Raw genomic sequence first — 23,080 nt, forward strand, 5'->3', positions numbered from 1 at the left:
GGCAAAAGAGAAAATTGTTTGGGATAAATTCACTGCGTACCATCTGCTGGAGGTGACCAGAGTTCCTACATGACTTTTTCCTTGCCATTTTTCACTTTTGTACCCGAATAATTCAATTTAGCTTTCTTAGGTATCTTTTATGCTCTACCTTGCAAGAATTTGCTTCTTACTTGCTTGTGGTATTTAAGCGCTTACTTTGTGCACTGTTCTAAGCGCTGGAGTAGATACAAGATAATCAGGTTGCCCCCTGTGGGGCTCGCAGTCTTAGTCCCCATTTTACAAATGAGGAAACCGAGGCACAGAGAAGTTAATGTACTTGCCCAAGGCCACAGAGCGGACAAGCTTCAGAGCCGGGATTAGAACCGACGTTGTTCTGACTCCCAGGCCCGTACTTTTTCCACAAGACCACGCTCTTCTAAGTCACTTGGGAGCAAAAACTGTGAGTCCGATAGCAAGTTGGTGGTTCTGTCAGAAAGTGACAGCCCGCTACCCGTATGATCCCTTCCCTGACAAAGGGGCAGATACCTGGACATAGTGAGAAGCAGGTAGGCAGAGAGTGACCGGAGCCCAGAGGCTCAGGAAAGGAGCAAGTGAGCAGACGATTTGGGGCCGGATCCCGGTCGAAGGCTCCGTCCTTACCCCCTCGCGCAGCTTTGGGAATCCCGGTTGTCTGCCTAATTACGGACTCTTCAAACAAAGAGAAATAAGAAAAATAAAGACAGTTACCGGTGAAAAATCCAGATGTGGGTTTGAGACCGTGAAACTGCTGATGGTGCTTTGCTCTTTCCTCCACGGTTATGGCCCAGATATCCTGCAACTGCTCTGACTAATTGGGCCGAACCGACACGTGGAAATTTTGTTGCCCCATTATCTTATATCTAACTCGAGTCATGTTTTTCCTAGTGATAGCGATTCTACTTATCAGAGGAGAACAAAGTACGTATAAGAGTCTACCTGATTATTTCCTCAAGATCATTTTTTTTCCCTCACCTCTCACCGACAGTTGCTCGGGCGAGTCTTCCTAGGCGCCTCAGGATTCACTTCCCAGTATTTTAATGGCAGTACTGATAGTTATTAATAATAATAATTAATAGCGGTATTTGTTAAGCGCTGAGTTCTGAGAAGGGCTGACATCGGTGCCAGAGTAAGCATTTAATAAATGCCACTGATTGATTAAGTATTGCCTTCCCCCATCCCAGCCCGCCAACACCCAAAATTCTGTGGGTTTTTTATTTTTGATCATTCTGTTGGATTTTTTTCTGCAGCTGTGTTGCTCTGACCTCCTATTTATAGTGGGAGGCAACATGGCCTAAGTGGAAAGAGCGTGAGCCTAGAAGCTGAGACCCAGTTCTAGTCCTAGTTCTGCCATTGGCCTGCTGTTTTACAATGGGCAAGTAACCTGACTTCTCTCAACCACATTTTCCTCATCTGTAAAGTGGGGATCTGTAATGTGGGACGGGGAACATGTCCAAGCCGATTGTCTCGTCTCTCCCCCTGCGCTTATCAGCCTACTTCGTACATATGATATGAGGTGGTGCTATCACTATCACTCTTGAAAGGAGATGGGTTTGGGCAAGGTGGGGAGATTATTGACCTGGTAGTTGAACTCCGCCCAATACCCTTCCGTGTCTATGCTCAGCCTCTTCCCTTTGAGCGGAGAGTTTCAGTTTGTGTATGTGATGTGTTGCGTTATCCACAAATTGAGACCCAGGACCATCCGAAACAGTGTTGGGGTTTCCCGGTCGTCTCGATCTAGATTGTTGTCCTTCTTCCTTTTTTTGCCAGTTCTGGAACGCGTGTCTCGCTGTGAAATTCCTTCTCCTGGGAAGCTTGGTATTGTCTTTTGAGTGGCAGCCACGGGGAATGTTAGTTTTGAGCGGCAGCCACGAGATGCATCTGTTTTGCGAAGTAGCCATTGGACACGTTGGTCTCCGTGGATCAGTCTGAAGGATTGTCATTTGAACCTGAAGGGTGGGGCAAGTGGCTGCTGAATTTTGTTGTGAAACCCATTGTGACTCATGTACCTGGAATACGTTTTATTTTTAATTCATCCCTTTGTTTCTGCTGTGTCTCCTGGCCAGGAATTCCCTCCCTCGTCAATGCAGCAGACCAAAACTCCTTCATGCGCAGAGCCCTCCTAAAATCCCACCCCTTCAAACAGGCTTTCCCTCGATTACTCCCAACGCTCCGATTGGAATCAGCCCAGTAGCCACCTTTGATGCGTAATAATTCATTTATATCCATCCTCAACACTTGTGTATACTGATTTCTGAATTAACAGCCATTTTTATGCCTGTCTCTGCCCTAAGAATGTTGTCTTGAGCGTAAAGGGCGGCCTCTCTTGTTCTTCTGTTGCCCTCCCACAAAGGCTTAATGTAGTGCATTGTTCAAGCACTTGCTTAATAAATACCTTTATTACTACAACTATTACCAGACCCAGAGCTTGAAGGGGTATGAATTTCCTCAAACTGAAGAGGAAACTTAGGAACATGATTTCAACTAAAAGAGGGTGAGGAGTCTATAGAACTTGGTGAGGCAGATACCAAGGAATATCTAAACCTTTTCTGATTAGGTTTCTTCCTTTCTAAGAAGGCGAATGTGATTTTTAAATTTTCTCTTTCTTGAAAAGATTTAGAAAACTTTATATGAACCAGGCCTGTGAAGTGTTGACTTTGCTATCGTTTTCTTCCCACGCTCCAGCTCTCACCGTGATTCTTTATTTAGACTGGCACATTTACCCGGTTCTCCCTAAGTACCCTTGTGCGGAATTTGTGCTTGTCAATTTGTGCTTTTAAATTTGCCTTTCGACTACCACTACCCAGTTCCTCATTATATCTGAAATTTAGGAAATTTATGGCCCATTCGAGTAACACTAATTTGGTGAATTTTTTTTAGAAGGTAGTTTGATATTCTGTTATTGGGCGGAAAAAAATGACTTGGTCCTAGTCACTGAAGAAATTTTTTTTTTCTGCTTTGCTACTATTCAAAGGTTAGAGAATCAGTGTGGCTTAGTGAAAAGAGCACGGGCTGCTGTGTGACTTTGGGCAAGTCACTTAACTTCTCTGTGCCTCGGTTACCTCATCTTCACCTCATCGTAAAATGGGGATGAAGACTTTGAGCCCCACGTGGGACAACTTGATCACCTTGTATCCCTCCCCCAGTGCTTAGAACAGGATTGGCACATAGTAAGCGCTTAACAAATGCTATAATAGTAGTAATAATATATTTGAAATCTTATTAATCCACATGAATATTTCTCTCACCTTTCTTCTGTAGCTATAGCCAAAATCTAACTTCGTAAGGGGGACTAAGTAAATTCTCCAATTGCTCTTTATAGAGTTGCTCTTTATAGATGTGGATCATTGAGATTTAAATTGGAACATCATTGCAGTTTAAGCCTTTTATATTCACAACCTCATCAGTCACCATGCTTGGGCACCTAACCCCTCGTGAATGGAAAAGGAAGTGTGTAAATAGAATATTCAATTAATTGATATTTAAAGTCCCAAAATGGTTACTGATGCTTTGCCTGTGGACACCGATCGGTTGAATAGTTTCTGTCCCACTGTGACGATGACATTCCTATTTTTGGCCAGCATGCTTTGACTCTTTGGACTAGAAAACCTGGCAGTTGGTTCTTTATTTGTAGCCAAGGATGGCTTCTTAAAGATGTGGTGTTTCTACTCACTCCAGGATAGTACCCTTCTCAGCTGGTAGTGCGAAGTATCAGCTAAAGCTTTCTGATATTGTCATGTGTGTGTCTTGGCTAAAGAGTCAACGGGAATCCAATTGTGTTGCAGCCGACCTGCTGTTATTGTCTCCGCAGCCCAGTAAAGTACCGACAACCTTTTGGTAGTCAGATTCCTTGTAATGACCTTATGATGTATATGTTCCTGACCAAAATGCCGAAAAATATACGGGAAGATTTCGATAGTGTAGATACGGGTCTAAGTCTGCAGCAGTTTTTAATAATAATGGTATTTGTTAAGCGCTTACTATGCGCCAAGCACTGAAAACTAGCAGATGTCTTTGAATCTAGGGGAATTTTAGCGGGGGGTGTTTTTTCCTTTTCTTATCCATGATTTGTTGGAAACATTATTTCTTGATTAAAGCGCTACACCCAGCTCTTCCTAATAAAATCCTTTTTTTGCACTGTGAATGGAAAGCCCTTTGAAATGATCACTGGTCTAACAAGGAGCATGTCTCTTCATCTGCTATAATTCAGTCCCCTGAAGCGTTAGCTCAGACTTTTGTAGAAAAGTGTCCCCTTTGATAAAGACCAAGCGGGGCATATTTTTATCCCTCAAGGACCATTTTTCACCATTCACTAGAATGTGGCATAATGGAATCTATCTCATTGCCTAAATGGAAGCATTTTATAGGTTTCTACGCTAATACTTTTATTAGCTAGTAGGTTTTTCCCCCTAGAGGACCATTTGTGAATTCAGTGGTTAGCTTGTTTTATTTCTTTAAAACTCAAGGATTTTAAAGCCCAGCGAACACATAGGATGGAACATGACAACTGAGATTATTTCCTTCTCACAAAAAGCTCAACTGTGAAGGGTTGAAACTTTAGCTAAAATGGAATTCCTGGTTAAATGGTTTTTAATTAGAGGTTAAACATCTTTTTGGAATCAATATAGTCTCCCCCAAAATGTTTGTTCCATCCCGAGTGGATGTGATTAGATGATTTTTTCCCCCCTCCTTAATTATCACGAATGGACCTGAATCCCATTATTTTTTTCCTGTGCTGAATATTACCATTCGTTTGTATGGTCTTTGCCCGAAGTGAAAACCAATGGTCCTAGGATTAATAATGTTGGTATCTGTGAAGTGCTTACTATGTGCCAAGCACTGTTCTAAGCGCTGGGGTAGTTACAGAGTAATCAGGTTGTCCCATGTGAGGCTCACAGTCTTAATCCCCATTTTCCAGATGAGGGAACTGAGGCACCGAGAAGTCAAGTGACTTGCCCAAAGTCACACAGCTGACAGGCGGCGGATCCGGGATTAGAACCCATGACCTCTGACTCCTAAGCCCGGGCTCTATCCACTGAGCCACGCTGGATTGAGGGAGCAGGGTGGGCAGTGGCCTCCCTTGTAAAGCCAGACGGTGGAAGTGGGGACAAGCAGTGAGGTCTAGTGGAAAGAGCCCAAACCTTGGAGTCGGAGGATGTGGGTTCTAATTCTGGCTCCGCCACTCATCTGCTGCGTGATCTGGGGCAAGTTACTTCACTTCTCTGTGCCTCAGTTCCTTCACCTGTAAATTGGGGATTGACTGTGAGCCCCACACGGAACATGGACCTATTACACCTTGATACCTTGTATCTACCCCAGCTTTTAGTACAGTGCCCCGCACAGAGCAAGCCCTTAATAAATAGCAGTCACAGAATTGGGAGATCTTATCCGTGAGGACCTCAAAGGTAGATGATGAAATGCTTCTATTATCCCGATGGTGTGGTTGCAAAATGGGAATGCCATGTTCTTTTAATCTTTTACTTTGTGGAGCCCCACGTGGGACAGGTATTGTTCCTGATCTGATTGTACTGTGTCTGAATGTGTCTTTTAACACATTCTGAATATTCATTCACTCTAACTAAGCGCTTGGGAGAGTCCAGTACAACAATAAACAGACACATTCCCTGCCCCCACAAGCTTCTAGTCTAGAGGTGGTTGCTTAATTAATACAATGAATTTGAAATGTTAGTGCCATTTCCAGGACTGCTCATCAACAAGAGCGAGTGATGATTTCAGTGTAATTTTTTCTGTTGGGTAACAGTGCTTTTTGAGCGGCCACTGGACGTTATTAACCTCTTGAATAACGTTCCTTTGACATGTTTATAGTTTTCAGTGCCTTATTTTGACAGGAATGATCCGTGATTGTGGCAGAAAGAATTTGAATCTGGTCCCGTTGTTCATATGTGTGTAATTGGACAGAGTTTCCTTTCCAGTTTTGTGGGTGCTTATTTTCTGAAATCTGAGTACGACCTCAGAAAACTCTGCTGGAGGTTGGTTAATAGCCCGAGAAAAAGAGTGGGTTGCCGACTGACCGTTAGGGCCCCCAAATCACAAGAATAAGTATGTGGAGGAGATCCAGGGAGCCAGTGAGTATGTATCATTAATTAAAGGTCTAGAAACCATCCAGTTTTACACAGCTTTCTTCAACACCCACAACAGGAACTTTTAAAAGTGCTTACGGGGGTGGGGAAAAATGTGAAAAGGGGAAAGTTTAACGAAAAAGCTTCATTTTCACTTCAGTGGGAATCTTTTGATGGTGCCAGATTCTTTAGAAGTGTAGACTTGTTCAAGTGCTTTGTAACCTTGGGCCTTGATAATTGAAATTTTTGTTCCTGCAAAGAAAAGAAATCGTAATTTTCCCTGCATTGCCATTTTGGCTGGGATGTGTTTTCTGTGCGTGGTTTGTGAAGTTGCTGATGTGATCAAATAGAGGTATATGATATTGTGGGGCCTCTGTGTTTTGTGGGATATAATTTATCTTTTTCATTAATGAGCCGTAAACAACTTTTGACTTCTCTTTCTTAGATCTTAGAGTGACTTTGAACCTACTTAATTCTGGGTCTGAATTGACAGCCCATTTTTGAAAACAACACCGGAGTTTGGAAATAGAAGGCTTGGAGAGGGAAATATAAGTATTTTAATCATTTCTTTTGATAACATACTGTGGTATTCGTTAAATGCTTAGTATATGCCAGGCACTGTACTTAACACAAGTGCAGATACAGGTCAGCAGGTTGGACACAGTCCCTGTCCTACATGGGGCTTTCAGTCTTAATCTCCATTTTTCAGATGAGGTAACTGAGGCACAGGGAAGTGAAATGTCTTGCACTCAGCAGACAATCAGCAGACAAGTGGTGGAGCTGGGTTTAGAATCCAGCTCCTTCTGACTTCCCGGTCCATGCTCTATCCACTAGGCCGTGCTGCTTAAATGCTAGTAATTGAATATATTATTTGTACGCACCATTTCTCTATAAAGATTATTCACTTGGTATAATTGCATTTAAGTCCTGAAATTTAGTTTTGCTTTGTGCTGCAGACATTTTAGAGATTCCTCCCGTTTTCACCCACCATATGGCTCAAAGTAGTAGGCTCTCTATTGCTATTAGGCGAAGCAGCGTGGTGTGATGTATAGAGCTTGGGCCTGGGAGTCAGACGGTCATGGGTTCTAATTCCGGCTCCATCACTTGTGTGCTGCCTGGCCTTGGGCAAGTCACTTCACTTCTCTGTGCCTCAGTTACCTCATCTGTAAAATGGGGATGGAGACTGTGAGCCCCACATGGGACAGGGACAGCAACCCAATTTGCTTGTAATAATAATAATTATAATTATGGTATTTAAGCCCTTACTATGTGCCGAGCACTGTTCTAAGCACTGGGGTAGATACAGGGTAATCAGGTTGTCCCACTTGGGGCTCACAGTTTTAATCTCCATTTTAAGAGGCACAGAGAAGTTAAGTGGCTTGCCTAAGGTCACACAGCAGACAAGTAGCGGAGCCGGGATTAGAACCCACATCCTCTTACTCCCAAGCCCTTGCTCTTTCCTCTAAGCCACGCTACTTCTCTATTGTATTTACCCCATCGCTTAGTACAGTGTCTGGCACATAGTGTTTAACAAATACCACTGTTATAATTATTATTATTAGAAATGCTTTATCTACTTAGCGATCCCCCATTTAGTATTTAGTCCCGCAAGCCTCAGAAACATCTGTAGTTAGAGGTCAGGTTCTTCAGTTACCCTGGTATAATTTTATGGATAGCAGTTTCGCCTCATGTTGCTGTAATTTAGGAGCCCGAGCTTTTTTTTTAACATCCAAATTGGAGCCAAAGATCATTCTTCAGGAATTCAGAATTTGATTTAACTGGAAACGAGCAAAGCAAGGGGGAAGGAACTATGAGAGCTTACAGTATTTTCTGTGTGTCTCTTGAATGGTGACTCACCTCTCTCTCTCTCTCTCTCTCTCTTCTCACTCTTCTCCTTTTCTCGCTCTCTCTTTCTCTCTCTGTCTTGCTCTTTCTTCATCTCTCTCTCTATCCCATCCACAAACATTAAAGTGAGAGCCCTTGGGAGGAACTGAAGTCAAAATCTGAGCAGTGGAAGGCAAACAAGCTAGATGTTACTGTCATTTTCCCCCTGTGAGACGTGGGCGTGATAAATGGACAATTCAGTCTGAGTTGCCAGTGCGCGTTGCCAAGAGATACCCCGATAGCTAGGCCTTGGTAATAATTCCTCATTACTGTTTTGCTTATTCCCCCCCGCCCCTCCAGCTCCCTTTAAATACGAGGGGAGAAAAGTGCCTGCCCCAGTTTGAGGAGAGCTTAGGTTTATGCAGCCTGAAAGCCTTCCTTACCCACAACCCTGGCAGCAGAAATCCTTTCTTCAAAGTTTCTATTAATGTTTTAGGGGAGCAATATTTGGAAACAAATCAGATCCTTTTCAACTACAGCCCATTGCCCTCTGTGCTGCTTTTAATCTTCCTCGTATCTCCGAAAATGGAAGCAAACTGATTCGCCTCGTATTGGATCAGTAGGGCTCTTTTCCTACTAAGGAAAGAGTTATCGCTCTTAAAGGGAGGTATTTTTGAAGGAGCAGCTGTGGCTTCAGAACTGAGACTATCAGCGATCAGGTTGGTGAAATGGGCCGAGCTGGTTCATTCTTTTCTCTGTCATATCCGGGCTTCAGTGTGATTTTTTTTTTCCCTCTGCGTTTCAAGAAATCTGTGGGTCCAACCCACCGGCTCCAGATTCCCAATTAGGAATGTTGTTGCCAGTCGGAATTCCTCCTTATTTGTGAAGTGACTCTCTGGCCAGAGATGCTGCCTTCAGGCCAGACCCAGTCTGTTCCAACAGCACCTTAAGCTTCTGGTCCTCCTGCTTGGGCTTAAACTTCTCAGAGACCCTCCCCCTACCCCCTTTCCTATTCCCGTTCTCCTGCCAAATATTCCCGAGCGATTGATGCCAAGTCCGCGTGGCTCCGGTAGTATAAAAATTTGCTTTATAAATAACCACGCGTGTGTACGTTAGCTTAGGATCCAAGCAAATATCATGTCGTCCTTTTCGTACGATCATAAATGTGGGTTGACGGCAGATAGACCAGGGAAGTGAGATGTTTGGAACTTTTAGTTTTAAAGAAATCTAGTCTGGCTGGTTTAAAAATTTTGCTTTCGAGTTTTCCGCAAAGTCTTTAATTTAAGTCTAGACAGGCTATTGTGTGCATTGTTTAGTCACGATGTTTGCGGGATGCTGAGCTAAATACTACTTGAATCTCCTAAAATGGGTAGGTCTATAGTTGAAGAGGCATGTTCGAAAGTTGACCAAAAGTCAGATAGTTGAAATGAGGAGTATCCTAAATCTCAGTTTTAAAGCTCATTTAGGCCTTTTCCCTCGAGGCGAGGGGCTGGTGATTTGAGAAGATAATTTTGAAGTTTTATCCATAATAAGCACTTAACAAATAACATTATTGTTATTATTGTTATTATTTTCTCTCATCTGTATGGGGAGTTTAAGGAATTCCTGGGCAAAGTTGATTTAAGTGTTAGTGTCTGGAGACCTGCCCCGGCCTTTGACCCCATGTGATTTTGGACAAGTCCCCTAATCTCTGGAGTTCATTCTGCCACTCGAACTAAAGTTCGTTATGAATAGTTTTTCCTTGGACTTCTTAGGAAAACTTACTATCTGTCCTGTCTATAAGGAAAAAAGGTGGAAAAACTGTATTTCTCAGTGGCCCATTCAGTAAACCAAGGTGCAGCTTTATTTGTACAAATGTTTCCTCCTACCTATTTCCAGTGTCTGGTTGAGTCCACTCATTATTTAATAGTAATATAATAGTCACACTTTTTAGATGGCACCGCGTATGGTTGTAGATAGCTACACAACAATGTATCCATAAGTGTGTATGTATTAAAATAATATCCTAGGCAAGAATGGACTGAAAACTGGCAAAGTTATTCACTTCAGCTACTTGTAGGCTGAGACACTGGTCACAGGGAATTTGGTTTGTGAATAATTCTGGATATAATTACGTTTCTCTCTCTCTTTTATTTTGCCCTAAAGGGCGGCTTATTTTCAGCACTGTCCTCCTTGACTTTTTTCCCGTATTTCCCATCACCTTTCCAAGTATATTTTGTAATTGCCCGTTTGAATCTAAAGCCTCATCTTTCTTATGTAATTATGTCCTGACGCTTTTCCCATGAAGAGCGCTACTGGAAATGAAGTTTCCTTTTATCTTGTTCTCATCTGTCTAGAAATGGCTTGAGTTGTTTGGGGATTGTTTCCTGCTAAAAGGAATCTCAGAAATTTATTTTCGTTTCGTTGACAATTTCCACGCTTTCCCCCCATCCCTGAGCCCCACACCTATTCCGCCTGTGGGTTGAGGAGAGAGGAGTCGTGTGGAAATAGGCATTCTAATCGCCGCGTCAATCAGCGAGGATTGCAGACTCCACCGGCTTTCATTTTTAGCTTTGTATTTTGGATTTTAAAATAAAATACTGAAATAAACCCGCATGTGATTGCTTCTGTGTAGCTAGCTCATAGGCTCTTTCCTTTCTCTTTTCAAAAGAGAGTGGTGCTTATTTTAAGTATGTGCTTCAGAATCAAGTCAGAGCCAGATGATCCAGAAACACTCTGATGCTGCGGGAGGCCGCTGCTTTGTAGCGTTCTCGGGAGAGAAGGACATGACTTAAGCATGCTCACCCGGGGCTTGTTCCTCCAGAGATTGGCCCTGTGACCTTCACCCTGAGTCTTTCGAGGGAGAAACCCCAATTTCTAACAGATTACAAATTCCCCCAGCTGCGACTGAAAGTGGGGAACTTGTCAGCAACAGGAGGGATGGGGGGCGTTGTAATGTGTAAGGAGGGAATATAGCTAAGCGCCCACCAGTCAGTTGTATTTATTGAGCGCTTATTGTGTGCAGAGTACTAAGCATTTGGGGGAGTACAGTGTAACAGAACAGACATATTCCCTGCCCACAACGAACTTACAGCCTTGATTATACCAAATGTTGGGGTTGGCAGTCTAATATTATCTCTTAAAGATGGGGTGCAGGTCTTATGCCCCCAAGCTATGTAATTGCAAGGAATATAGAGAGTTTTTTGTTTTCACTCTACGTGCTGTACAGGACATTTGGCATTGGTCACCTTGTAGGACTACAACTAAGTAGTTGTTCATTTAGGGGAATGGAGAGGAGGGAAACATATTGCTTTACTAGAAGTCACGCCGTCATTTGTTGCGTTTTCGTCTATTTTGGTGGTAGCAGGACTGAGAAGTGAAGGGACATGTCCCCATATAGTGGAAACCAAGTATTGGTTTCCCTTAGTATTGTTTTCTTGAAAATGTTAGAAGCTTCTGAAAGCCTTAACGTAACTCGTATTAAAATTCCACGGTCGCTGTTTGCAGAAAACCTCAGAGTGCAAAGTCAATGTTTTCTTTTCTGACCAAGCCGTTTTGATCATGAACATACATAAACGGTGGACTATCCAGCCTGGTCTTCTACCCCCAGCTCGTGGCCCATAAATATGTTTAGAAGAGCAATGTAGAGGTTACCTTTCCTTGACATCTAATTGTACAGATAGTGTTGTGTCTGGCAAAAGGCACTCCATTTTCCTATTACAGAATCGCACCCAGTTTTGTATTGTGGGGATTAATTTGTCAAAACTCCACACTAAGAAAAACTCATGTGGTATCCTCATTCGTGTCTGATAAAAAAGGCGTGTGTGGGAGGATATGTGCACAACTGTTTCTTCCAACACGGTGTCACCCTGTATCCAAAACAAACTTACCATCAAAAGAAGGTTCCCTAATTCCCAGAAGTCTGGCCAAAATGCATAGTGAAAAAACATGTCATGGCAGAACTACATGTTTGGAGATAGATTTATCTCACCCCTTAACGTACGGGGATTTTCTCCTTGTGCCAATGAATTCTTTATGCTTGTCACCTGGTGGGTGCAAAATTACTTCGATTTATTTTGAGCCTCCACTTTCAAATTTTAGCGGGTAGCCCCTTGTCTCGGTGGAATGAGATTTGGTTAACAGGAGTCCGAGGAAAGCCCCGACCAGACCCTTCATAAATGCTACCTCTAGTCACATCCCCTCCTAGCCGTCGTCTTTCCAGACTATCCACGTATAGGAGCTGCTGTTACCTTGGTTACCTTTCTCGTTGGGCTTTTTTTTTAAATTCCCATTTTACAGATGAGGTAACTGAGGCACAGGAAGGTAAAAGTGATTTGCGCAACATCACACAAGCAGACAAGTTGGGATTAGAATGTCCAACATCACACAAGCAGACAAGTTGGGATTAGAACCCAGGTCCTTCTTACTCCCAGGCCCATGTTCTATCCACTAGGCCACGTCAATGGCATTTATCGAGTGCTTACCTTGTGCAGAACACTAAGCTAAGTGCTTAGCAGAGTACAGTACAATAGAGTTGGTGGTCATGTTTTCTGCCTGCGGGGAGTTTGCGGTACGAAGTATCTTCAACCAATGTATTGTGCCCTTCCTGTGCTGGAAAACTAGTTGTGTATGTGCCATATTCTTTTTTAAACGATGGCATGGCTGTTTTATTTTTTTCCACATCTTTTATGACTGGCAGTTTTGGAGTTGGCAAAATATTACGGTTTACTCAATCTGTGGTTTGCTCAAGAAGGAACCATCGTTCATCTCTCTAATATTCCTATTCCAAATGTATAATATTATTACTGTTATTGAAAACAGTGAACTAAAACCAGACATGCCGATGAGTTGTAAATGTACTTCTCCCTTTGGGGTTTCTTCAGCCCTAGGCATATGTGCAGAACACTGTTCTAAGTGCTGGGGTAGATACAGGGTAATCAGGTTGTCCCACGTAAGGCTCACAGTCTTCATCCCCGTTTTACAGATGAGGTAACTGAGGCACAGAGAAGTGAAGTGACTTGCCCACAGTCACACAGCTGACAAGTGGCAGAGCTGGGATTCGAACCCATGACCTTTGACTCCCAAGCCCAGGCTCTTTTCACTGAGCCACGCTGTTGATTTAACTGGAATTCATCAAGGACCATTGGCAGTGGCCCCAGCAACTTCTGCCTCTCCTATAGAAACATAGGCTCCTTTCATGACCTTTCTCCTAGTGGATTCACTGCCTGCTTTTCGTTCACGTAAGCAGTAATCCAGACCGACAGGAAGTTTCTGGGTTACTTGCCGTTATTGGCAGCTCCCTCCGCTCCCCATCGTCCCAAGAAAACGACCTCAGGGAACGTTGACATTGTAAGGAACTCTGCCCAAGTTTTATTAGCGGACGGAATTTGGAGAGGGAAGCGGTAATCGATATATAAATAAGTTCCAAGTTTTAGTTCCCGTCGTTGCCGCAAACACCGAGTTTTTTTTAGAACTACCTTTTCTCGGAAGGTAGCGACAAATTATTTTTCCGTTCATCTTAAAGTCTGAAAATCAATAAGATGGCTCCTTGTATCAATGAATACGATAGGTTATGGTGTCGTTAAGGACTCTGCTTACAGAATAATAATAATAATAATTATGGTATTGGTTAAGCGCTTACTATGTGCTTAGCACTGTTCTAAGCGCTGGGGTAGATAGAGAGTAATCAGATTGTCCCGCATGGGGCTCACATTTCTTAATCCCCGTTTTTACAGAGCAGGTAACTGAGGCACAGAGAAGTGAAGTGACTTGCCCAAGGACACACAGCAGACAAGTGGCAGAGCCAGGATTAGAACCCACAACCTCTGACTCCCAAGCCCGTGCTCTTTCCACTAAGCCATGCTGCTTCTCTAAGTCAGGGATACTTGAATGCATCTTAAATTTTCATAACCTTCCAGTTCAAGGCCTAAGTAACCGTGTCGTAGAATCGCTCAGTTTTTTTTCCAGTGTGTTTTTCAGCAGCAAAACCTGAAGGACCCAAAATATTCTATTGCTCTTAGGAAAGAGGATTCTCTTAGGTAGGGTTCATCTGGTTGGTTTAAAGTCCAAGGCAAAATATTATATACTGAATTAAAACAATAACCCAGAAGCTAAAGTTAAGGAGGCCTTTTAATTGGTTTAGGTCAGTGTCCTGGTAAATGAAAGATTCAAGAGAGGAAAGATCCCAGCTGGTCATTGGGATAACCACATTTTTGCTTACGTCAAGTGAAAGGTTTTGTTCTGTTGTTTTTTTCATGATTTAGCTTGCTGGCAATAACCTCACTAACCAGTTCCCACACTCAGAATTAAAGAAGTCCTTATAGCTTCAAGTTCAAGGTTATCGAGTGCTTACTGAAAGACCGATCATGTTTTGTAATTATAGTAGAAATAGCTAGTTGCTCTAACTGCTAAAAAGAATAGCGAGGTGGGAGGGGGCAAGGTGAATCAGTGCTTTCAAGCCAATTATGAGTTTCTGTCTGATACGGAGGTAGATGGGCAACCATTGGACTTTTTTGAGGAGTGGGGAAACACGTTCTGAACGTTTGTGTCAAAAAACGATCCGGGCAGCAGAATGAAATACGACTGTTCTCCCAAGCCTTTAGAACAATCCCTGCATACAGTGAGTGCTCAGGGAAAGCCATAGATTGATTCAAATGGTCGTGTACAGTGAAACTCTTTTTTTTATTTTAGGCATCACTTAGGAAGCCAAAAGTGACGGAACCATGGCTCAGTTTCCGGCTCCTTTCGGGGGTAAGTTGTTCAGAGTTCTCTGCTTGAATTTTTTTCTTGTTCTTCAATCTTCAAGGTTTGCCATTTTTATTTTTGAAATAAAAATACTACTATGTTAATATTAATAATAAAATTGAAATAAAAATAATAAAAATACCTAATCTAAACCATATATTCCTCTAGGCTAGAAGCCGGTTGTGGACAGGGAGCATGCCTACCAACTTTGATTGTTCTCTCCCATGCGCTTAGTACAGTGCTCTGCACACAGTAAGCGCTCAAGTAATATGACCGATTGCAGGAGTGTTCCTGCCATGAGTTTCTGATTGTATTTGTTGTAGAGTGGCGCAGCAAGCAGATGTGTTGAACACAGATTGTCTTTTTAAGAGAATTCTGTAGTGGTGGAATAGTCCACTGTTAGGGCAGACTGCTGGTGGGACAGAGTTGCCACTGCGGGACTGGAAATTGTGAACATGACGACAGTCTGTATAGCTAACTACATCCTGTCGTGTGTCTCCCATATTGTTGGCATTAGGTTCATGTTAAGAACGGAAAATATTTTCACTGTAACAGTCTCTGATACTTAGAAAATGCTCAGGCGGAGAGAGTCGGGTGCTCTGCAAGCGATGGAGAAAAATCTTGCAGAAACTCGAGGGGTAGGAGGGGTCCAGTGATTCCAGAAGGATCAGCAACAGGGTGCAGAGGTGTGTGGGAATGAATAAAACATGTCCATGACCACTGAAGTTCTTCCCTGGGTAAGGTTTTTTAAGGTTTGAACCCTTAATTTGGGGTTCAGCAGTGGAGAGCTGTAGAGAGTTTAGAGGAGAACAGCGAACTCAATTGAAGGGATAGAAAATAGAATGGTTGAAAATGAAAAAGAGAAGGCTGAAGGGTGACAGTGTTTTTCAAGAATAGGAAGGATTATTATGTGAACAATAGTGATTGATGCTTGTTCATCTTCATTGTGTGTCAGCAAGAGAAAATGGCCTTACTTCAAAAGAATTTTAGGTCATGTGTCAGTGTCAACTAAGTGTGAAATACCGTCAGTGTAAAAAGTACCTTGGGCACTTTGGAGTGTCACAAAGTTTGACCAAGACCCATTGAGGAATTTGCATCCCAGAGGGAAAGATGAGACAACCGCAGAAAGTAGGCAGTCGTAGACATTAAGCAGCTGGGTTTTAACTGAGAAGCCTGTTGTGTGGCTTGCTGGAAAAAGCACAGAATTGAAGGTCAGAGGACCCAACTTTGAATCCCGGTTCCTCCACTTGTGTGAGACCTTGGGCAAGTCTTTTAACTTTCTGTGCCTCAGTTCCCTCATCTGTAAGCCGGGGGTTCAATACCTGTTCTCCCTCCTGCTTCTAGAAGAGTTAAAGTGCTTAACAAATGCCACAGTTATTTTGTTGAGGACCTAGCTTGTAGTAGAGTTTGGAAGGGAGGAAGGATGTGGTTTGGGAGCGTCAAGGGAGAAGGCATTCCAGACAGGGTTGGCATCTGTGGTGACTCAGTCTTCTGCGGGGGCAGCAACTAGATTTGCAGGAAAGTAGTCGGAGATTCCAAACCTCTCCTATCTCCCAGTGAGTCAGGGGAGAACACTGAAGTCTGAGGTCAAGAGTTTGATGTGGCAACTGGCAAAATTTCTTGTCAGAATTCTTAAGCAGAAGCAGGGCTTCAGGAGAAGCCTGGAGTCCTTTAGAATTGCAGCTCTCTTGAATGGCTCCTTCCCGAAGGCAGGGAGATGGTGCCTCTTGGTCTTGGGATTCAGAAATTTCATGCTGTAGTCCAGGGACCAGGTCGATTTTCCAATCTCTCCAGATGAATGAAGTCTCCAGTCAGCAGTCAGTCAGTCAGTCGGTCGTATCGTGTTAGAAGTTAATATTTATTGGATCCTCAATCCATGTGTAACACCGAGGTGCCGTGCACTTTGCTAAGATATAGCCCCCGCTCTCAAATCCCTGATAAAATGGAAGTTGAAAAAAGACAGGACCGGCTTCTCTTTGCTCTTTCTACTCCAGTTGTCAGGGGTCCCAGGTAGGGGGGAACCGCCCAAAGGGACCTCGGAAATATCGGAAGGATTTCTCACCTCCCCAACCCCCATCTGTCGTTGAGAGTGATTCCTCATTCTCCTTGCCGGCTGCCTCCATTTACTAACTATAACGCTGTTGGATGGGATTTCTTAGAAAGAAATTCCCTTGTGCCAGCCCGTTTCCGCTGCCTCATATCCTCGTTAAGTGTAAAGCTTAAAATTGTCATGGGTGTAACTCATAGGATAAATACATCGTACTGTAAACCAATGGATGTTTTGTATGCAGACCCTCAAATTAGGGTCTGGTTTTAGGTTGTAGCTTTAGGTTTTTCTTTTGTTTTTAATCCAGAGACTAGGGTTTCTTTAAAAAAATTTTTTCTTACGGATTTATTAGGCACCCTGGATATCTGGGCCATAACCGTGGAGGAAAGAGCAAAGCACGATCAGCAGTTTCACAGTCTCAAACCCACATCTGGATTTATCACCGGTAACTGTCTTTATTTTTCTTATTTCTCTTTGCTTGAAGATTCCGTAATTAGGCAGACAACCTGGATTCCCAAAGCTACGTGAGGGGGTAAAAACCGAGCCTTCGACTGGGATCCAGCCCCAACTCGTCTGCTCACTTGCTCCTTTCCTGAACCTCTGGGCTCTACTGTCACTTTCTGACAGAACCACCAAAGGGCTAGTTTAGTCATAATTATTGCTCCCAAATGACTTAGAAGAGCGTGGCCTTGTGGAAAGAGTACAGGCCTGGGAGTCAGAAGAACGTCAGTTCTAATCCCGGGTCTGAAGCTTGTCTGCTCTGTGGCCTTGGGCAAGTCCTGTAACCTCTCTGTGCATCAGTTTCTTCACCTGTAAAATGGGGATTAAGACTGCGAGCCCCACAGGGGCAACCTGATTACTTTGTATGTACCCCAGCTGTCAGAACAGTGCTTGGCACATAGTAAGCGCTTAATAAATACCACAAGAAAGAATTAGCTTGGGCAAAATGAGTAAGAGTGCGCAAACACTGTGCCCTCACTATTTTCAGCAAGATACTCCATCAGTGAATACAATCTCACCATCCATAGCTTAATAGCAGCAGCTGCATATAATGAGTATCCATTTGATGTGGTGCAGAGTACTGGGCACATATTATATCTAAGTCAAAATTCCACCTTTAGAGGACAGGTAGTGTGATCTAGTGGACAGCATAGACCTGGGTGTCGGGAGAGCTGGATTTTAGACCCCCTTCTGACTCGGGCCTGCTCTCAAGATCTCAATTTCCTCATCTCAACAGTGGAAAGAATAATATTTGCCTCTCCCTCCTTCACGGGAATGTTCAGAGGACAAAATGAGATGAGTAGTGTTTTAATGCTTGGGAAGAAGATGAAAAGCACTATGCAAATATAAAGCATTTTTACAAGAATCAAACCAATTTCCCTTTATAAATTTGCTGTCAGATGACTCTACTCCTTTAGTACGCTTCCTGCCCTACCCTGCCCTTTCAGATTTTACTTTACTTGAGCTGTTGGCTTCCCTAAAAATTGGTTTGCGACTAATGGTGGGGGGGAGAAAATAGTTGCAGATGGCCCACTTTCACAGCTTTCAGAGAGGTTTGGCTTTGAGTTAAACCATTTGTTGTTCCTAAGACTTGATCTTCCTGAAAGGGAATCATAAAGTGTAGTGTGATGATACTGACGTGATCGGGAATGATCTTTCCTTTAAAAAAAAAGATTTCTTCACCATTTCTCTCAGGCAGTACATCCCCAGCAAGAAGCAACTCTCCACAAACTCTGGACAGAAGGAAACATATGCTTCCTGTCTTCCTCTCAGCAGATGTTACAACTAAGCATTTGTTTCCCATTATCTCCAAGTGGGACTGCCTGACTAGTGCAAATGTTACAGATTCTCCTAGGGAACGTTTGACAAGAATTAGAGTCCCCATGTCCGCCTCATCTTTATCAGGTTTAAAGTTGTTCTTCTTTGCATTTTAGCACTTAAGGAGGCAGAGTGCTCTGTTTGCAGCAGCCTCAACTTCCTTAGTCAGCAGTGTTACCTTAATTAGTCCCTGCTGGGTTACTTGCTTTCTGAGCGCTACTTTTTCCTCCCAAATAATCTCTGTCTGTTTTTTACAGGTGATCAAGCTAGGAACTTTTTTTTTCAATCTGGGTTACCTCAGCCCGTTTTAGCACAGATATGGTAAGTTGAAAGTTTTTGCCCAACATCAATAAATAAGTTTATATTTGGGGACGTGCTTCTTATAAGCAGTTGTTGGAGGGAAATGTCACCCATGAATTTCTCAAGCGTAGATGTCATTCTTAGTTTAAATTAACGACTTTTTTTTCTCAAAATAGTAACTTATTAATTTTTCATGAGAGAACAAAGGTAAGCGGAGGAGTTGGTGAAGGATGGAGGAATAGAAGTCAGGGTTTTAACTTTATCCTTACCCCCAACTTCCCGTGACGTTAGACCAATCACTTAGTTTCCTAATGCACCTGATTCCCTCCTTGTATGTTGCTCATTTGCTTTTGCAATATGCTTAAAGAGGAAACAGTGGCTGAAGGACTTTGGTGGAACTAATTCTGGTCTTCACCCACCTCACTTACTTTATGAAATTAAAGAGTGAAAAGAGCACTGGCTTGGGAGTCAAAGGACCTGGGTTCTAATTTGGACTCTGCCACTTGTCTGCTTTGAGACCTTGGGCAAATCACTTAACTTCTCTGGGCCTCAATTGCCGCATATGTAAAATGGAAATCTTTCTCTCTGGGATTTATCCTGTAAACCCAGTGTAGAACAGGAATTGTTCTGATGATCTTGTGTCTAACCCAGCATGTAGAATGGTGCTTGACATAGAATAAGCACTTAACAAATACCGTCAATAAAATGAAAAGTGTACCTCTAGATTCTAGGAAGAAAACTGGTGAATTAAATCAAATACCTGGGTTTTATTAAGTTGCTCGTGGTTGGATGTATGGAACACTGCAGTTGGAGTGTCCAAATAAGACATATCAGATTCCGTTAGTAACTCTTTGCGGAAGGAGACGTAGACTTGAAAGGAGGAGGCTGAAAAGAGAGGGCAGATGTAATGTGTGTGTAGAGGGTGTCTAGGAGCTCAAGTGGACCCTATTTATTTATGGTAAGTTTATGTAAAGCCGTTTTGGGAAGAAGTTGGTCATTAAAGGACAATTTTCCCTTTGGTTACTTGCTCATATTATCGTGGTATCGATTCATTTGAAAGATATTCATGGTATTTTAATAAGGGTGATTGGTCTTATCATGTAGAGAATTTTCTCGACGTCCAGAATCCATATTTTCTTTTTCGTTAACTAACCCTGGGTTTTTATATTAAGGATAGATATTTTTTAAATCTGCCTAAGGGAGAGTGGAACAATCCCGATGAGAAGTGGTTGAATCATTAATATCCTTATGTTTTGGTTGGCAAAATACCGACTTTGAATTGGAAGAGCTGATGGAAAGGACTATAGTGTTTTCATGAACTCTGCAGGGGCTCCCTTTTGTCTTTTAACTTACTGCTTACTTAAAAAAAAGCTAATCTCCATAAAGCCCCATTCAATGACCCAACTTGGATGTTCACGTTGGAGTACGATTTCCTAATAATGAACACATTTGAGGAGGCTCAATTAAAGTGATGTCAAGTAGTACAGGGCAGGAGTCTAAAGGGAATTGACAAGAGTAGCTATTTAAATATGGACCCGTCAGCTAAAAAGTGTTGTATGCTCCCAGTGAAGTTTGCAGAACCCCCCAGTGGTGTTTGTGCATTTTCACTGAGCTTCTGTAGACATTTGCTGTCGGTTTCTAAGCACTCTGCTAAGTAGGCTACGCACATCTCCACGGTTGGGCTTGGGGGGAGTGTGGGGGTTAACATTCAAATGCAATTCTAGAGTATCTGGTTGTCACGGGTCACCCATTTAAGGAAAGAAAGAGAATTTAAGATTGGGTCATAATTTAAAGAAGGGTAAATATATTGCGAGGCCTTCTAGATCTAAGGAAATCCTTCACAAAGAGCGCCTGTTGGACTTGGGCGGATGGTGTTTTTCTAGGAAGAGGGGCTCAGGGAAGACCCCTTCATTCCCATTACGAGTCTTTGATATGTCATTGTCACCACTGGATTTCAGGGCCCTGGCTGACATGAACAATGATGGTAGAATGGATCAGATGGAGTTTTCCATTGCGATGAAACTGATCAAACTGAAGCTCCAAGGCTATCAGCTTCCCTCTGCACTTCCTCCCATCATGAAACAGCAACCCATTGCTATTTCCGGTGCACCAGCATTTGGTAAGCATGAAGTTCATTGTTGGGTCCCTGTAATCCCTTTTTTGTCATAAGGAATGCCCATTGTCTCTGGGATGCGTGGTAGTGGCAGTTGCTCTGAAAACTTATGGTCCCTAGAACGGAAGCTTAGGAGGGAGTTCAAGGGCACATATTTGCTTTGGGAAAAGCAAAGGGAGCAAAACAAAGTGGAGATAAAGGAACTTTTAACCTGTCCAGAATCCCTTCCAGCCTATTGCCAACTCTTACTAACCCCCGTGACTCTTCTTACCCGTCACTGACTCCGGATCTTCCCTTTCGGGCTCCTTTCTGGTCTCCTGTTCCCTTAGCATTTGTGTTTCTCCTAATTTGGCCTCCTCTGGTCCTTGCTGCGTTTAAGCCACGGGCACCATTTCCTGTCAAGATCATTTCTTATCACTTTCTTGTCAATTCTCTTCCCGGCGGTGGGCAGTAGCATTGGTTTGAAAGCCTTTCCCCAGGACTTTCCTCCACGGAGTCATTTGGATATAGAACGGGGGAATGAGGTTGAGCCCCAGTTATTGCTCTGTTTCATAATAATTGTTGTTAATGTAAATTTCTAATAAACCCAGTCATTTTCCTGTTGAAAACTTGAAATAAAATGTTAGGAACTGCCCCTCGTTAATATTTGAGCGTCCACCCTGTGTGATTTATTCCAAATGCGCCCGCATCCAGAACGCAAATATCCATGGAACTCTAGCCTGGGAAACGGTCATCCTTTTAGCAGGCCTCTGCTGCGTAGTATTTTGTAGCCGGCCGTGATTTTTGGTGTGGATCTGCCAAGAGCAGAGGATACTTAGCTGGCAAATAGATTGGCTCAGTGGGAGGTCTCTTTTTCCATTTCCCCCCGATCCACCCCTTCTCAGTGACAGCCACTCCCTAGCCAGCTATCGACAGAGGCCTCCCCCATTCCTTACCTACATCTGCTTACGTGACTGTGAAAAAGCAGGCAAAAAACGGCCGATCTCATTGCTTGTAGTGAGGGGGGATCCCCGGACCTCGAGCAGATGACTGGGAAATTGGATATTGATCGGGATTTTTTTTTTTAACCTCTTTTTAAGTAGAGAGGTTTGTAACAGTCCACCAGTAGGAGATGTGGGTCTCATCACCCAGCTTGGGAAAGAAGATCGTCTCCCACCCTCTGAGCTGACAGATACGAGTTGTTAGGTTCTGACTGCCTGTTGAGTCCAGTGAGCAGGAGGAAGTCTCTTGCCGGCTTCTCAGCCGAGGGGGAAGGTGTCTGAGGTGACTCTGCCTTCGGGGAATTTGTTTGGTGGCCGTGGATAATCCCCAGCGGCAGCCAGGGCACAAGCCAGTCAGAACTCGTGGGCCTGTGGCCCTAGCCTCTGGACCATGTCGCCCGTTGTTATCAAACCCATCGATCCCATTGAGTGAAAATCCAGAACAGCTTCCAGAACCCAGGGAGACCAAATGGAAAATTGGCTAGGAATGACTGGCTCTCACGTTCCTTCAGATTCTTCTGCCAATCGTCCCCTCTTGCGGCTGACAACGCATCGATTGTAAGAGGTTATAAGAGAAGCAGCGTGGCTTTAGTGGAAAGAGTACGGGCTGGGGAGTCGGAGGTCAGGGGTTCTAATCCCACCTCCGCCACTTGTTAGCTGTGTGACTTTGGGTGAGTCACTTAACTTCTCTGTGCCTCAGTGACCTCATCTGGAAAATGAGGATTAAAGACTGTGAGCCCCACGTGGGACAACCTGATCATCTTGTATCCCCGCAGCGCTTAGAACAGTGCTTTGCACATAGTAAGCTCTTAACAAATGCCATTATTATTATTATTATTATAAACAGCTCAGAGAACCGTCCTGATTTTACTGCACTGTAGGTTCATTTAGCTAGCACGGAAAATCTGCCGGATGAGGCCGGACTCCGTTAAATTTACCATACTGAACTTGTATCAAAATGGAGTAAGCGGGAAGGGATCTGGAAAAGGAAATAAAAGAGGAATTGGAGGCGACTGGAAAATCCAACTGGCGCCCCACATTGGCAGGGGCCACTTGCTGTGGCCATTCCCTGATTTCTTCTGGGGCTGGCGATTAATTTTCAGCCAGCCGGAGCTGATACCTTTGCTACCAAATGTCAGGAGCCCCCGCCTTCACCTTCAGGGTCACTGCTGATGGGTTT

At 43.4% G+C, this 23,080-nt stretch overlaps 1 protein-coding gene across 6 annotated transcripts in view; it reads left to right on the forward strand.

The window, feature by feature from the left end:
- The window catches only part of ITSN1 (intersectin 1), a 133,549-nt gene that overhangs the window by 25,421 nt on the left and 85,048 nt on the right, over positions 1-23,080 (forward strand). For all 6 annotated transcript variants that reach the window (XM_029082331.2, XM_029082335.2, XM_029082336.2 and 3 more), the window contains exons 2-5: positions 14,589-14,648; positions 17,042-17,134; positions 18,765-18,828; positions 20,766-20,926. In XM_029082331.2, the coding sequence (XP_028938164.1) occupies positions 14,621-14,648; positions 17,042-17,134; positions 18,765-18,828; positions 20,766-20,926 (346 nt within the window). In that variant the 5' untranslated portion in view covers positions 14,589-14,620. The remainder of the gene's footprint in view (positions 1-14,588; positions 14,649-17,041; positions 17,135-18,764; positions 18,829-20,765; positions 20,927-23,080) is intronic.

The sequence above is a fragment of the Ornithorhynchus anatinus genome, chromosome 17 (assembly GCF_004115215.2).
Source record: "Ornithorhynchus anatinus isolate Pmale09 chromosome 17, mOrnAna1.pri.v4, whole genome shotgun sequence".
Classification (NCBI taxonomy): domain Eukaryota; kingdom Metazoa; phylum Chordata; class Mammalia; order Monotremata; family Ornithorhynchidae; genus Ornithorhynchus; species Ornithorhynchus anatinus.